The sequence below is a fragment of the Theropithecus gelada genome, chromosome 7b (genome assembly GCF_003255815.1).
Source record: "Theropithecus gelada isolate Dixy chromosome 7b, Tgel_1.0, whole genome shotgun sequence".
Taxonomy (NCBI): Eukaryota; Metazoa; Chordata; class Mammalia; order Primates; family Cercopithecidae; genus Theropithecus; species Theropithecus gelada.
In genome coordinates this window covers 25,664,766-25,681,346 of record NC_037675.1, presented here as the reverse complement: position 1 = coordinate 25,681,346, position 16,581 = coordinate 25,664,766, and the positions used below count along the sequence as shown (strand labels likewise).

Sequence of the window (16,581 nt, the reverse complement as noted above, 5' to 3'; positions counted from 1 at the left end):
TGCTTCCCTTTTGATTCCCAGCTGCTCTTCGGGAGTGGAAAGCTATGGCTCCTAAAGCTATACACACGCGCACCCCCTCCCACGGAACAGTTCAAACCTGGTAGTAGTGGTTGCCAGCCAGGCGGAGAGACGAGGAGAATGAGCGCCCCCAGCTCTGACCTAGATCCCCACCAGGACTCACATTCTTCCCTACATTCTCGCCAGGCTTCAGCCCCCCGCCCTCAGTCTCCCCACTACCAAACGTTCACCCCCATTTGGACACACCCTATTCGGTCCACCCCAGCCACCCCTTCGCATCTCTCCCAGGGTCCACATTGCCCTTCCCTGAAGGGGCTGAGGCGGGAAGGCGATGGTGTTAAGAGAGACAAAACCAAGTGCGGGAGGAGACCAGGGGAGTCCGGCTTCGGCACAGGAAGAGGCCGGGCTGTCCCGTCGGGGAAGTGGGAGGGGGGCCGCGGCGCCTGGAGGGAAGCTCCTGTCGCCCGGGACTCTGAGCCAGAGCGCAGCGGCGAGCGTGACTCCGCCATCAGGTCCCCGGCTGCCTCCCTGGGCCTAGCCCACTCCGCTGCGCCAGCGCCCGGGCAGTGAGTTCGGGGGACAGGGGAACCCAGGGCTCCCTCGCACCAACCCCAAATCCTGCCCTCCTGGCGATGAAGCTTTGCTAGGGCACCTCCACAATCCGGGCACGAGGGAGGAGGAGGAAAGGACTGAGGGATCCCCTCATAGCCAGCTGGGAGCGGGCTGGGAGGCCGCAGGGAGGGCCTGAAAAAGGAGACGGGATTACCACGAGGTTTGGGGGCGCGGGGAGGTAGCGGCTTGGAGCGGGTTAGAAAAGCTCAGGTGCGGCCCGCCGGGCCGAAGGAGGTAACCCGGCGCCCGGCCCTAGCCAGCCTCGGGACTCTGGGCGGGGGAGATCATGGCCCGCCTCTTCAGCCCCCGGCCACCCCCCAGCGAAGACCTCTTCTACGAGACCTACTACAGCCTGAGCCAGCAGTACCCGCTGCTGCTGCTGCTGCTGGGGATCGTGCTCTGTGCGCTCGCGGCGCTGCTCGTGGTTGCCTGGGCCAGCGGCAGGGTGAGCCGGGCCGCCGCTGCGGGAGGGTCGCTGCCTGGGTAGCATTTTCGGGGTTGGGGTTTGTGGGGTCTTTTTTTCGATGTGTTTCGTTGCTGGGAGCCGAGAAAGAACCATTGAATCTGGCTAGGAACTGCAGTGACCCTGGGCAAGTCACTGTACCATTCTGGGTCTGCGCAGGGAGAAAGCTGAGTCCTGGATGCTTCTAGTTTCTGTCCGGGTTCTGACAGACTTCATGAACGTCCGTGGTCTACGGGTTCTACAATAAATCCATCACCGGATTTTCCAGTTTTCCAAAAGGGAAATTCTAGGAGGCCCCTGAGGAATTCATTTCCTGCCTTTCTCTGCCTCTTAGGGGATGTGGGGCAGTTGTGCCCACAGACTCCCAGAAGGCACCCTCCACCCGGCTCTCACTGAGTCCCAAAGTAAACCCATGTCCAGTTCCTGTTTGGGAAGGAAGGGGGTCTTCAATCAAATTCTAGAAATGGCCTGCCCCGGGTTTTCTTTTTACTCCTTGGAGGCAAAGTGGGAAAATCACTGGGCGCGGCCAATCCTTGCTGGTCCACGCCGAAATCCGGGAAGAGATGGGGACAAAACGCGGGGACGACGGTGGAAATTCTGCAAGGAGTTGAGGCAGGTGGCGAGATCGCAGCCCTGGCGGTCAGGAAGGTGCGGGACGCCGCGGGTCCTGGCGCCCCCTGCTGCTCGAGCACTGCCTCGCACCGCCCTCCGAGCTGCCAGCCGCCGGCCCCCGCGCCGCCGGGAATCTCCCGAGCAAATTGGCCAGATTTGGAGACATTCATTCCGAAGTGCCTTCTTGTGAGCTAGGATCTATCTTTTACTTGTTCCATGAAGCTTTGGTTCCCGTTTGACAGATAAGAAAATTGAGGCTCAGAAAAGTCATGGATTCACAAATAGGGATGGGAGCCAGATCTTCTAGGTAGCTGTCCCAGGCTCAGCAAGATAATAGGTTGGACCGCAGGAGGCTGGGCGCGGTGGCTCACGCCCGTAATCCCAGCACTTTGGGAGGCCGAGGTGGGAGATCGCTTGAGCCCAGAAGCTCGAGACCAGCCTGGGCAACTTGGCGAGATCCTGTCTTCTACTAAAAATGCAAAAAAAAAAAAAAAAAAAATTCAGCCGGGCGTGGTGGCGGTAGCATGTAATCCCAGCTACTCGGGAGGCTGAGGCACGAGAATCACTTGAACCCGGAGGCAGAGGTTGCAGTAAGCCGAGATCGTGCCACTGAACTCCAGCCTGGGCGACAGAGCAAGACTCTGTCTCAAAAAACTAACCAACCAACCAACAAAAATCATACGAGATTGCTGAGTCTGGATAAAAACAGTAGGACACAAGCAATTTCAAATGGTTCAACCTAAAGTGAATGGTAAGGGGAGGTGCCTTGCCTCCTTTTAGTACTTAGGCTTGAGACATCTTTCAGAACTGGGCTGAGGGGCTGGGCTGCCGGCTCTTCCTTTATCAGGTTCGTTCCTTCTCCCTGTCACAATCTTGCCTCATACACCCCTTGCCTACAGGAGCTGACCTCAGACCCGAGCTTCCTGACCACTGTGCTGTGCGCGCTGGGCGGCTTCTCGCTGCTGCTGGGCCTCGCTTCCCGTGAGCAGCGACTGCAGCGCTGGACGCGTCCTCTGTCTGGCTTGGTATGGGTCGCGCTGCTAGCGCTAGGCCACGCCTTCCTGTTCACCGGGGGCGTGGTGAGCGCCTGGGACCAGGTGAGAGGGGCGGCAGGCAGGGCAGCGGGGACGGCCCGGGCTTCGATCCCTCACCAGGCCTTGAATAGTCCCACTCTGGCCTTCGGCTTTCCGCGCCCCGCCCCCAGGTGTCCTATTTTCTCTTCGTCATCTTCACGGTGTATGCCATGCTGCCCTTGGGCATGCGGGACGCCGCCGTCGCGGGCCTCGCCTCCTCACTCTCGCATCTACTGGTCCTGGGGCTGTATCTTGGACCACAGCCGGACTCACGGCCTGCACTGCTGCCGCAGGTGAGCACGCAAGTAGCACAGGCTGCGCTCAGGACGGCTCTGTCACGTGCTAGTAGTCTCCTTTGGTGGGGTTGTGGAGCTGTGACTCCAAGGCAGGGTGCAACGCTGGGAGTAGGATACCCAATCTTGCTTTCGCAGAGCTGGTACAACAGTGTGGTGCAATGCCTGCTGTTACCAGAAGAGGGATCCAGGTCTCAAGGAAGGGAGTCGTGTCGTGGTTTGCCCGGGGACAACAGATGTTGGTTAATGAAACCTTGACACAGAATGTAAAAAAAAAAAAGTTTTGTGCCACGGAAGTGGGTAGCGACAGTGGAGTGGTATTCCAAACAGAGGAAATGTACCTGCAAAGGTTCCAGACCTAAGAGGTCGCATTGGTGAAGCAGCCGAGAGTCTGGAGCAGGGAACATCTGGGAAGGGAAACGCCCCTAGGGATGCCACAGTGTGGCACCACTTGTTCCACAGTAGTTAGGTCCCTCACTGTAGAACCCAGTCTCCCCCAGCCAGTCTTTGAGACCAATTCCAGCTACACACGACAACCACCCGGGTCCCGCGTCCTCTGAAGCTGGCCTTCGCCCACAGTTGGCAGCAAATGCGGTGCTGTTCCTGTGCGGGAACGTGGCAGGAGTGTACCACAAGGCGCTGATGGAGCGCGCCCTGCGGGCCACGTTCCGGGAGGCACTCAGCTCCTTGCACTCGCGCCGGCGGCTGGACACCGAAAAGAAGCACCAGGTTAGTCTGGCCTAGGAAGGCCAGACCAGCGCTCCCAGAGAGGAGTTGCTTAGATTACATAACGAGGGTCCTCCACAGGTTGAGTGACTCTGGGCAGATTTCTTGACCTGTTTCCTCTTTTGTATAAAACGTGGGTATTGCCCATCTTAGAAGGTTGTGAGGCTCACACAAACCAAAGCTTATAAAAAGCACTTTAGGGCATTATGATATTAAGTGAACTCTCATTCAGGTGTTGATACTGGGAGTTCAGTCCCTAAAGGTGATCAATGTAGGATGGGGTGCTGGAGCCCTGTTGTGTGCAGAGGGAGGACCTGGGGGAGCATCCTGGGGAGCACGTGTGGTGGGCAGTGTGGGCTCCTGAGTGATTTGGGGGGCAGGGGCTCCTGGCTTTAGGATGCAGAGGAGTTGGTACTCATAGTGACCTCTTCTAGGAACACCTTCTCTTGTCCATCCTTCCTGCCTACCTGGCCCGAGAGATGAAAGCAGAGATCATGGCACGGCTGCAGGCAGGACAGGGGTCACGGCCAGAGAGCACCAACAATTTCCACAGCCTCTATGTCAAGAGGCACCAGGGAGTCAGGTATGATGAAGAATGGCTGGAGGGGAGGAGCCTGTGGGCTAAGACCCTGGCCCCACTGACACAGTCTGCCCTATGCAGTGTGCTGTATGCTGACATTGTGGGCTTCACGCGGCTGGCCAGCGAGTGTTCCCCTAAGGAGCTGGTGCTCATGCTCAATGAGCTCTTTGGCAAGTTCGACCAGATCGCCAAGGTCAGAGAAGGCTTCCCTCCCCACCCAGGGACCCTCAAATTTCCCATCCTGGGTAGCCCCTTCCAAGGGAAACTCCCACCTTATAAGATCCCAGGCCCACTTCAGTGCATGCAGGCCCCCAGATATCCCAGTGGAAAGAGGAAACCCTCTCAAACATTCCCAGTCATGAAGCTGCTCACCACACATCTGAAATCTGCAGAGATCCCTCAATATCTCCACAGATGTCCCAAGTACAATGCCCCATACAAGCTCAGAGCCCCAACATGTGTCTCTGGACACTACGACCAAATCTATAGAGACGTTTTCATATTCTAACCTTAGGAGGCCCTTCCAAGAGAAATTTCTGCCCTATGCAACCTCAGCCCAGCAACCTGCTTAGACTCCAGGGGTACCTCCAAGCAACCAATTCTTGGGTTCCCCCCAACCTCTCAATCCTGAGACCACTACCACATATTCAACTCTGGGTACCCCCTTCACTTGCCAAAAGTGGAAAGAGCCACAGCCATCCAGCCCTTGGGGAAACCCTTCTGAGAAAGAGATCTGCATGGAAGACAGTTAGCCCCATATCAGGTGAAAGGAGTCCCTAGATCTGATCTAAACACTACCCCACCTTGGAAGTTCTTCAGGAATACCACACTCGCTCCCCGCTTTTCCCAACTCCCTCCTACCCTTCTGGCCTCTAACCAGGTTCCTCTACACACCCACATACACACTCCCAGGAGCATGAATGCATGCGGATCAAGATCCTGGGGGACTGTTACTACTGTGTCTCCGGACTGCCACTCTCACTGCCAGACCATGCCATCAACTGCGTGCGCATGGGGCTGGACATGTGCCGGGCCATCAGGTCAGCTCAGGTGGTGGTCAGGAGGAATGCTGAGGGTGGATGTGGGGGGCAGCAGGCAACTGACAGAAGTCCTCTTTGTGAGAATCAGGGGTGTCTCATAGGCAGGGCTGAGGGTAGGACTCAGATTGCCCCACACTCACTCTGCTCAGGAAACTGCGGGCAGCCACTGGCGTGGACATCAACATGCGTGTGGGCGTGCACTCAGGCAGTGTACTCTGTGGAGTCATCGGGCTGCAGAAGTGGCAGTATGACGTTTGGTCCCATGATGTCACACTGGCTAACCACATGGAGGCAGGCGGTGTACCAGGGTGAGACCTATGGCCCTAGGCAGCTACAGCAGAAGGCCAACCAGGCCTACCACAGGCTGCCAAACTTTTCGTTAGTTCCTTAAGATAAGCACAAGATGAGTACCTTAAGATGGGTCCCATATGGGGCTTGGGAGATCCTAGGGTACAGGGAGGGGAGCTGGGAGGCACCTCCTGTAACACAGGCTCTTTCTTGAAGTCAGACCTCCAGGAATGATCTTTAAAAGACATGAGATGTTTGTCAGTTCTAGGAGCCACGGGCATGAGGGGGCAGGAAATAGGAGATGTGAAGGCCCTCCCTGCTGACCCCTACTGCCTCCCTCCTTCCAGGCGAGTGCACATCACAGGGGCTACCCTGGCCCTGCTGGCAGGGGCTTATGCTGTGGAGGACGCAGGCATGGAGCATCGGGATCCCTACCTTCGGGAGCTAGGGGAGCCCACCTATCTGGTCATCGATCCACGGGTAAAAGCCCAGCGCAGACCCCGTGGGTTGGCCCACACAAACTGTCCCACAGTCAACAGGCCTGATCTCTTCTGTGCCAGAGATTGAGTTCCTGGATCCTACTGGGGGGTGGAGGAAGAATGAGGGAGTGTCTGTCATCTTTACTCTCAGCCCTCATGCGTCCCAGGCAGAGGAGGAGGATGAGAAGGGCACTGCAGGAGGCTTGCTCTCCTCGCTTGAGGGCCCCAAGATGCGTCCATCACTGCTGATGACCCGTTACCTGGAGTCCTGGGGTGCAGCCAAGCCTTTTGCCCACCTGAGCCACGTAGACAGCCCTGTGTCCACCTCCACCCCTCTCCAGGTATGCGCACCTTCACCCTGAGCCCCAGAGCTTAGTTAAATCCACCCCCAGTATCCTCAGGCCCCACTCCCACCCAGCCTTCTCTGCCCCCACCACCAGTGAGCCACTTAATGATTTGTGATATCCCAAAGTCCTGAACTGTCTGGTCACCCCAGTCACTGGTTCAGGCCCTTCCTTGCCCCTCCTTCCAGAGAAAGGGCCCTCCAGCTCACCTCAGAGAAGATCCAAGATCCCTACAGACACCATGTCCATAACTCCCCAGCCTCTACTCAGGAGAGTGCCTTCCCCTGACACCACATAGGCAGTTGGACCCCCACTTCCTCCTGTCTCTGATTGTAGGGCTGTGCACCCATAGCACCAGGAAATGTCTCTGTTTAACTCAGTTCCTGAAACTTCATGCTCTCTTCTTCAATCCCCCCAACACTGGGGAGTGGGGGAAGGACACTGGCAGCAGTGGTTGCAGGAAGTACTTAATTCCAAGTGTTAACATGAGGTAGGGGAGAGGTCAGAGGGTTAAGCTGGCAGGAGGAAGGGGAAGGAAGAAGCTGAGGCTCAGCTGACTGTTGGAGGATGAGACCTCTAAGGTGGGTGGAGTGGTGTGTGGGGATTGCTCCAAGCCCAGGGACTATGAGATGACCTTAGGTGCAAGGTTGTTGTTCAAGAGTATCTCCTGAGGCAGGACCTTCACTAGCACAGAAATCCACTTAGCCCCTGAAGTTCCAGGGGATCAGTCAAATATCAGAAATCTTGCCAGGCACAGTGGCTCACGCCTGTAATCCCAGCACTTTGGAAGGCCGAGGCAGATGGATAGCTTGAGGTCAGTAGTTTGAGACCAGCCTGGCCAACATGGCGAAACCCCATCTGTACTAAAAATACAAAAATTAGCCAGGCGTGGTGGTGCGTGCCTGTAATCCCAGCTATTCATGAGGCTGAGGCAAGAGAATTGCTTGAACCTGGAAGGCGGAAGTTGCAGTGAGCTGAGATTGCACCACTGCACTCCAGCCTGAGCAACAAGAGAGAAACTCCATCTCAAAAAAAAAAAAAAAGAAAGAAAGAAAGAAAAAAGAAATCCAGCCAGGTGCTGTGGCTCACGCCTATAATCCCAGCACTTTGAGAGGCTGAGACAGGCAGATCACCTGAGGTCAGCAGTTTGAGACCAGCCTGACCAACATGGTGAAACCCCCTCTCTACTAAAAATGCAAAAATTAGCCAGGCATGGTGGCACATGCCTGTAATCCCAGCTACCTGGGAGGCTGAGGCAGGAAAATCGCTTTAACCTAGGGGGCAGAGGTTACAGTGAGCCAAGATCACGCCATTGCACTCCAACCTGGTGACAGAGCAAGATTCCGTCACAGACACACACACACACACACACACACACACAGATCCTGGGAGTCTAGAGAGTCAGGGGGAAACTTACTTTAAGGAGGTTCAAACCTCTTCTTCAAGAGCAGGTGGGATTTGGGGGAGAGAGAGGTCATTAGAGGCAGAGGAAAGAGCCCAGTGAAATGCCCAAGGTCAAGGACATGTATAGAGCATGCAGTGTGGCTCATGGTCTACCTCACTACAGGGAAAACACCCACCATGCCTACCTCTCACTGTGCTCTCCCAACAGGAGAAGACCCTGGCTTCCTTCAGCCCCCAGTGGAGCCTAGATCGGTGAGGAGGCCCCAAAGCCTTTGCCAGTGGGGCTGTCTGGATGACCCCCTCCATCCTCCCTGGGGGTCTGCTCCTGCTTTGCCCAGATGCTCTGAGAGTCTCTGTGGTGATGTACTTGGCTCTCACTGCTGTGCAGGAGCCGTACCCTCCGTGGACTAGATGATGAACTGGACACCGGGGATGCCAAGTTCTTCCAGGTCATTGAGCAGCTCAACTCACAGAAGTACGGAGAACAAAGAGGGCTGGGAGGGCTGCAGGCCCTGAGGTCGTGTGGTGGAGAAGGGATGGTGCTCCCTGAGGGACTGGAAGGAAGACTCACCTGACCACCTGCTCTTGCCCTCACTCTGCCCTCTTCCTGCCCTTCTCTGCCCTCTTCCTGCCCTTCTCTGCCCTCTGCTCTCTGGTGCTTTCACCCACCCTCCCACCTCCCACCAGACAGTGGAAGCAGTCGAAGGACTTCAACCCACTGACACTGTACTTCAGAGAGAAGGAGATGGAGAAAGAGGTGAGCTGTGGAGTGGATGGCACCAAACGACTTCCCAACTTTAGTTCCTTGGCGCTGGGGAGGGGTCAGCCCTTGGGTCTCCTCCCCAGGTCTGCTCAGTTTGTGATCCTAGGGGTGAGGAGCTTGTGCCTCTCTCTAAAGGAAAGTCACTCTGTAGACTGAGCTACTGGATGGTAGAGGGAGGAAGGAGGGTAGCTCCTTGGAGAACTGGTAGGGTCTACATGGAACTGAACTGGAGGCTTGGCGGTGAGGCTGAGGAGCCCACCCATTGCCCGGGAGTGATGCCTTCAAGGTGATGGGCAGCACGGGACCCTGTCTCTACCTCCGGCCCCCTCACTTTCAGTACCGACTCTCTGCAATCCCCGCCTTCAAATACTATGAAGCCTGCACCTTCCTGGTTTTTCTCTCCAACTTCATCATCCAGATGCTAGTGACAAACAGGTGAGAGTGCCCCAGGCGAAGGAGGCCCTGGCTGTCACAAGCGGATCACCTTGCCCTCATGACCCCTGGCCACACTTTCTTCATTCACCTCTTCCCCTTAGCTTCAGGCACTTACCCACAGAGGAAACGGGTTTTCTGGGGAAAATGATAATCACAGTCCTTATCTTAATCTTGTACATCCTGTGGACTTTCTACACAGCCCTAGCATTTTCCCATGAGCGTCTCTTTTGGTGCTAACAACATCTCCATGAAGGCGGGTTTGTTTCCATTGAGAAACCCAAATCTGGCAGCAAATGTGTGAGCTTAGAAAGTAGATCCTTGCCAAGCGTGGTGGCTCAAGCCTGTAATCCCAGCACTTTGGGAGGCCGAGACGGGTGGATCACGAGGTCAGGAGATCGAGACCATCCTGGCTAACACGGTGAAACCCCGTCTCTACTAAAAAAAAAATACAAAAAACTAGCCGGGCGCGGTGGCAGGCGCCTGTACTCCCAGCTACTGGGGAGGCTGAGGCAGGAGAATGGCGTAAACCCGGGAGGCGGAGCTTGCAGTGAGCTGAGGTCCGGCCACTGCACTCCAGCCTGGGCGGCAGAGCGAGACTCCGTCTCAAAAAAAAAAAAAAAAAGAAAGTAGGCCCTCATTCCTAGTCCACTGCTAGCAGGGACGAGGACTTGTTAACTCAGCCACATGGCCAGGTACAATGGCTCACACCTGTAATCCCAGCACTCTGGGAGGCCAAGGCAGGTGGATCACCTGAGGTCAGGAGTCAAGACCAGCCTGGCCAACACAGTGAAAGCCCGTCTCTACTAAAAGTACAAAAATACACTGGGTGAGATAGCAGATGCCTGTAATCCCAGCTACGCGGGAGGCTGACAGTAGGAGAATCGCTCAAACCCTGGAGGCAGAGTTTGCAGTGAGCCAAGATGACACCACTGCACTCCAGCCTGGGCAACAGAGCGAGACTCCGTCTCAAAAAAAAGAAAAAAAAAAAACTCAGCCAGGTTAAAGAGCTTTAGCCTAAAGACCCAGAGATCGGTCTGCCGTAGCCTTGGTCACTCTTGTGAGCCCCCACTCCCCACCATACGGGTCCCTGTTCCACCTCAACACTGCTCTAGACCCTTAAGCCAGCCAACCCAGAGCATTAGAATGCAATGTGTTTTATCAGCCGGGACCCCATTGCCAGCCAACCCAGATTCCCCAGAACCACTTCCCCCATCTCCCACCCAACTCACCAGCACCTTCACAGCACACAGGGAGCCTGTTCTGGCACTTCAAGGCCTCGATTTTGTCTCCCTTTAGGCCCCCAGCTCTGGCCATCATGTATAGCATCACCTTCCTCCTCTTCCTCCTCCTCCTTTTTGTCTGCTTCTCAGAGGACCTGATGGTGAGGTGGGCTGAGGGGTGGAAGTGGCATGCCAGAGCCCTGGTCACAACCTGTCCTGAAGAGGGTGCCCCAGCCCCATGGCTAAGACGCCCATGCTCCCTCCACAGAGGTGTGTCCTGAAAGGCCCCAAGATGCTGCACTGGCTGCCTGCACTGTCTGGCCTGGTGGCCACACGACCAGGACTGAGAATAGCCTTGGGCACCGCCACCATCCTCCTTGTCTTTGCCATGGCCATTACCAGCCTGGTGAGGACAGAGGGGGCCCTATCCACCCCCATCAGGGCATGTTGGACCTGCCAGGGACTGAAAGGGAACCCCTAGATTTGGGCAAGCAGCTGGACTAAGCCCAGGAGATGCTGGAAATGTTGTATAAATAGAAAGAAAGAAATTACAGTCACCAGCAATCTACCATCTGGGCATAATAGTTGTTAATAACACTTCGGTGAATGTCCTTCTTATCTTTTTTCTGTGTAGGCAGTTATTTATTACTTAGATCACTTGGCTGATTTTTCAGGATTTAGACTCATTCCTAGAATTCTATTCCTGGAGGGCACCTGGGAATCACCCATCAGCCAAGTTACAGAAGAGGAAGCTAAGGCCCAGAGAGGCTAAGTGGCTGGCAAGAGCTCACACAGTGGCTCAGAGTCAGAGAAGTACTCTTGATGCCCCTCACACAACTCCTCCCCCAGTGAGGATCCCAGTGCTGAGGTTCCCTTCCCTACCAGAAATAGCAGAATCCACCCCTTTGGACGAGTCTGGCCCTGACTCATCCCTGGGTCAGCTGAAACCCAGCACAAGCCACCATTGTGCCCAAGAAGCTACCTGCCTCTTCAGCTCCTCATCTCCTCTGCAGTTCTTCTTCCCAGCATCATCAGACTGCCCTTTCCAAGCTCCCAATGTGTCCTCCATGATTTCCAACCTCTCCTGGGAGCTCCCTGGGTCTCTGCCTCTCATCAGTGTCCCAGTGAGTGTTCCCACATGCCCTTAATCTCCTTCCTCAGCCCAAGTCCACAGCTCCCCTGAGTGGAGGAACACTCCATTCTGTGGATTAGAACAGACAGAAGTCACACCCAGTGTGTATCAGTGTGTATGACGCCCCCTGTCTCCCAGATAGGACCTGGGCCTGGGAGGGACAGGAAGGGAGCCCTCAGGGGTCCCCCCTCTGCCTATGGGACATGCCCACTCCTGACCCCTGCCTGGCCCCACAGTACTCCATGCACTGCTGCACGCTGGGCTTCCTCTCCTGCTCCCTCTTTCTGCACATGAGCTTCGAACTGAAGCTGCTGCTGCTCCTGCTGTGGCTGGCAGCATCCTGCTCCCTCTTCCTGCACTCCCACGCCTGGCTGTCCGACTGCCTCATCGTCCGCCTCTATCTGGGCCCCTTGGACTCCAGGTATGCACAGCTGCTGGACAGAGGTGCCGGGCCCCCTGGGATGGGGGTGAGATGGGATACAGCAGAGCTGTCCTGGCCTCACTGACCTGAATCACCTACAGGGCAAAGTGGGAGGGAAGCGGAGGCCTACATGGGCACTGGGGGCAGGGAGAAGGCCAGGAAGGGGCAGAGCAAGGGGCAACCCTGATCCATGGCCCCTTCAGGCCCGGAGTGCTGAAGGAGCCCAAATTCATGGGTGCTATCTCCTTCTTCATCTTCTTCTTCACCCTCCTTGTCCTGGCTCGCCAGGTAAGTCACCCAGCTCAGCCCCACCAGGGCCCACCTATGAGTGGCCCCCATATTTGTGACTTGATCTTTCTAATCTCCAGGGTTGAATCCCATTGGAAGCTTCTAAGCGAGTCTTCCTGCTTCCTTTCTTTCTCCTCCACTCCCCGTCCCTCCTTTCTCCCACACCCCTATCTGGGAAAGCCCATGCTTTAGAAAAAGTCTGCTGCCAATTCTGTATCCCTAGTCTGAATCTGATTTCAAGGATAGTCTCTCTCCAAGGATACTTGCACCTTAAGCCCTACTTCTAAACTGGGGATGGGATGGGGGTGGTTTCAGGCATCATGGAGTTGGGGCTGAACACGCAGAAGCTGCGCTTCCCCTGCTCTGTGTCTCCCCATGGCCCCTGGTGACCCTCCCCAGAATGAGTACTACTGCCGCCTGGACTTCCTGTGGAAGAAGAAGCTGAGGCAGGAGCGGGAGGAGACAGAGACGATGGAGAACCTGACTCGGCTGCTCTTGGAGAACGTGCTCCCTGCACACGTGGCCCCCCAGTTCATTGGCCAGAACCGGCGCAACGAGGTGACTCCTGACCCCCTGACTCCTGATCCACGGATGCCATAGGGCCTAATTTCGGATGAAAGTCTTGACCTATGGCCGGTTCTCTCTAGTGCTTGTCAAGCATCTTCGTTTCACAAGATCTTAGATTCTGTCTTTGGTGAGCACAAAATTGCATTTCAAATTCTTACTTGGAAGGCATGTCTTATCTAATTCATGACCATTCCATACATTCCAGAAGCTTAGGTGTTGATGGGAGCTGTCTGGAGCAGGGGTCCCCAGCCCCCAGACCCCAGGTCCATGGCCTGTTGGGAACTGGCTACACAGCAGAGGTGAGGTGAGCGGTGGGCCAGCACTACCGCCTGAGCTCCACCTCCTGTCAGATCAGCAGCGGCATCAGATTCTCATAGGAACTCGAACCTTATTGTGAACTGCACATGCAAGGGGGTCTAGTTTGTACACTCCTTATGAAAATGTATTAGGCTGATACAAAATTAATCGCAGTTTTTGCCATTAAAAGTAATATAATTAAAAGTAATTACTTTTTTTTTTTTTGAGACGGAGTTTCACTCTTGTCCCTCAGGCTGGAGTACATGTAATGGTGTGATCTCAGCTCACTGAAACCTCTGCCTCCTGGGTTCAAGCGATTCTCCTGCCTCAGCCTCCCAGGTAGCTGGGATTACAGGTGCCTGCCACCATGCCTGGCTAATTATTTTTGCATTTTTTTTTTAGTAGAGACAGGGTTTCATCATGTTGACCAGGCTGGTCTCGATCTCCTGATCTCAGGTGATCCACCTGCCTTGGCCTCCCAAAATGCTGAGATTATAGGTGCACTGCACCCGACCTAAAAGTAATTACTTTTAATGGCAAAAAAAAAAAATGCAATTAATTTTGCACCAATCTGATAACTAATGCCTGATGATCTGAAGTGGAACAGTTTCATCCCAAAACCATCCCCCCCACAGCCTGGGTGCGTGGAAAACTTGTCTTCCATGAAACCCATCCTTGGGGCCAAAAAGGTTGGGGACTGCTGGTCTAGAGGATACAGTCCGCCCCTCTCTCTAGACATGTACGATCCAATATGGTAGCCATTAGCGTATGAAAATTTAATGTTAATGAATTAAAATAAAATATTCAGTTCCTCAGTTGCATCAGCCACATTTCCAGGGCTCAACAGCCACTTGTATCTAGTGGCCACCCTATTGGACACTGCAGATAGGGAATGTTTCCACTGCAAAAATTTCTATTGGATGCTGCTGCTCTAGATCCTCAAAAATCTTACTAGAGCCAAACCATCAGAAAGTCACCCACATATTTGTACCATCGTATTTGTATCACCTGCTGGCCCTCTGCTATGGAAATGCTCTTGACTCATATTGAGGGGTGTTAAAAGAAACAGCTCAGGAGCTCTTTCACAGCCTTATGCCCCCACCACCTGCTCCCTGCTCTCAAGATCAGTTCTGGTTTCTTCTCTAATAGTCACAGGGAATGTTGTAATCGATCCTTTTCTCTCTTCACTTTGGCGGCTAGAAAGCTGAGAACCAAAATCTAAGACTAAATAGGACTTCATGGCACTCATTTTGTGAACCACCCTCAGATCTGATTCCATCTTTATCATCTTACTCTTATTTTCCCTTTGCCTCATAGTCCCTATTGTTGCTTACTTTATCTTTCATTTTGTAGCTATCTTAACTGACTTAAACACTTAAACACGTTTTACCTTTGGTTTTGTAGCTGACTTAATTGACTTAAACACCTTTCAGCAGTAGGATAGGATATAGAAATAATTCACATTGACAGGATCCCACTTCTAGGAGTGATTCCCTTCGTGTTGCTGTGAGGTGATCCTGACCCCAAACCTCTGCCTTTTCTAGAATTACAATGAGATCCAAGCTTTGACTCCTAAGTCACTTCCCTGGGGTAGCCTGGCCCTACTCCTCTCCCTCCTTCCCAATTCTTCTTAAACAGGGAGACCAGGAATGTGACATGGGGAGGAGGGCCCCATGCAGACCTAGAAAGGAGAGGAACATGACATGCACCCCTCACTCCAGTCTCTTGCTCTCCCAGGATCTCTACCACCAGTCCTACGAATGCGTTTGTGTCCTCTTCGCTTCAGTCCCAGACTTCAAGGAGTTCTACTCTGAATCCAACATCAATCATGAGGGCCTAGAGTGTCTGAGGCTGCTCAATGAAATAATTGCTGATTTTGATGAGGTGAAAATTCCAAGAGTCTCCCAGACCCTATGTCCTAGATTCTAGAATTTCCCCCAGTACCTCCTTCTACTTTGCTTTTCTGGCCATGAAGTCAATCCTCCCCTCTACAGTACTCCCTCGCCTCCTCTGATCCCCCAGATCTACCCACTCCAGCAACACTGCCCACCACCAACCCTCTCCTTCCTGACACCATCCCCACTCCCACAGCCTGATCCTTTAACTCCAAAGGCTTGGGGCTGGGCTTCTGGGAGAGGGGATGGAGAGAGTAAGAGAGACTGGGGACAGGACTCTTCTCTACATACAGCTGCTCTCCAAGCCCAAGTTCAGTGGGGTGGAGAAGATCAAGACCATTGGCAGCACCTACATGGCAGCCACAGGATTAAATGCCACCTCTGGACAGGATGCACAACAGGTACAGCAACCCTTCCTTACTTACCACCCTGCTCTGGTCTCTCATTGATGGGCTCATTAGTGGGACTTATTCCTGTGCCCTCACTGGCCCACCCTGGTGCATGGGCCCATTGCCAGGATGCTGAACGGAGCTGCAGCCACCTTGGCACTATGGTGGAATTTGCCGTTGCCCTGGGGTCTAAGCTGGATGTCATCAACAAGCATTCATTCAACAACTTCCGCCTGCGTGTGGGTGAGAGACTTCCCCTGCTGCAACAGTCTGGTACCTCCTCACCTTCCTGAGCTTGCCCCACTCCAAGTCCTTTGTTAGCTGCTCCCAGTTCATCCTGAAGTCCCTTTCCTAACTCACTCCCTGGGATGGGGTGTGAAGATGCTGGGCCAGGAGGTATGAGGCTCTCCCACTCTTTTTCTTAAGCTACATTCCTCCAGCCTTAGAGACCCCTCCTCTCCTCTAGGGCCCCCCAGGCTCTTCTCCCTTCCTTCTAGTTCCTTGTGCTTCCTCTTCCCCTCTTCCTTCTCCAAGTCTGTCATTACCACATCCCTTATTAGGGTTGAACCATGGACCAGTAGTAGCTGGAGTTATTGGGGCCCAGAAGCCACAATATGACATTTGGGGCAACACAGTGAACGTGGCCAGCCGCATGGAGAGTACAGGGGTCCTTGGCAAAATCCAAGTGAGTGAACAACATTGGAGGCATAGGGGGAGGGGAACTAAGAATAGGGCCACCTCCATATTCCCTCACCCCCTCCAATTGTAGGTGACTGAGGAGACAGCCTGGGCCCTACAGTCCCTGGGCTACACCTGCTACAGCCGGGGGGTCATCAAGGTGAAAGGTAAAGGGCAGCTCTGCACCTACTTCCTGAACACAGACTTGACACGAAGTGGACCTTCTTCAGTTACCCTAGGCTGAGATTGCACTCCCCTTCTAAGAACCTCAATAAAGAGACTCTGGTGTGCCTGAAGCCCATTGATGTCAGAAGCTGCTGATATAGCTGGGGATCACCTTCTCCTTGCCCTTCAGTGGGAAGTATTCTTCCCAGGCCAATTTTAGTGTGAGTGTGTATATGTGTGTGTGTGCATATGTGTGCACACATGCATGCATGTGAGACTGAGCATGTTGAAATGGAGTGATTTTTTTCACAAGCTCAGGAAGAGAACTCCCTCAGCCTCTCTGCCAACTTGATTCCAGCATTTTGTACACCTTGGAAGCGTAAAGAATTTAGCCACATG

General features: G+C 54.2%; 1 protein-coding gene across 4 annotated transcripts; it reads left to right on the top strand.

Annotated features, from left to right (window-relative positions):
• The first annotated feature begins 481 nt into the window (after nt 1–481).
• On the top strand, nt 482–16,311 carry ADCY4 (adenylate cyclase 4). Of its 4 annotated transcripts, none has more exons than XM_025393106.1 (26): nt 498–584; nt 891–1,075; nt 2,605–2,802; nt 2,910–3,071; nt 3,651–3,800; nt 4,232–4,380; nt 4,459–4,570; nt 5,290–5,417; nt 5,567–5,725; nt 6,053–6,185; nt 6,352–6,525; nt 8,141–8,184; nt 8,321–8,407; nt 8,620–8,689; nt 9,033–9,130; nt 10,427–10,511; nt 10,619–10,756; nt 11,364–11,474; nt 11,719–11,903; nt 12,107–12,191; nt 12,591–12,749; nt 14,793–14,939; nt 15,244–15,351; nt 15,468–15,582; nt 15,900–16,024; nt 16,109–16,311. In XM_025393106.1, the coding sequence occupies exons 2-26, from the start codon at nt 917–919 to the stop codon at nt 16,259–16,261; spliced, it is 3,234 nt and encodes a 1,077-aa protein (XP_025248891.1). In that variant the 5' UTR covers nt 498–584; nt 891–916; the 3' UTR covers nt 16,262–16,311. The 4 variants fall into 4 exon arrangements, with proteins under 4 accessions (XP_025248890.1, XP_025248891.1, XP_025248892.1 ...); XM_025393107.1 differs by having other exon boundaries at nt 887–1,075; XM_025393108.1 differs by having other exon boundaries at nt 498–683.
• Nucleotides 16,312–16,581: the final 270 nt, after the last annotated feature.

Bases quoted from the DNA above. Each gene is read 5' to 3' on its own strand.
- ADCY4 (XM_025393105.1), top strand. From the start codon at position 917: ATGGCCCGCCTCTTCAGCCCCCGGCCACCCCCCAGCGAAGACCTCTTC. The intron at 5,418-5,566 runs GTCAGCTCAGGT...CACTCTGCTCAG, and splicing joins GACATGTGCCGGGCCATCAG to GAAACTGCGGGCAGCCACTG. The intron at 10,757-11,363 runs GTGAGGACAGAG...TCTCCTCTGCAG, and splicing joins CCATGGCCATTACCAGCCTG to TTCTTCTTCCCAGCATCATC.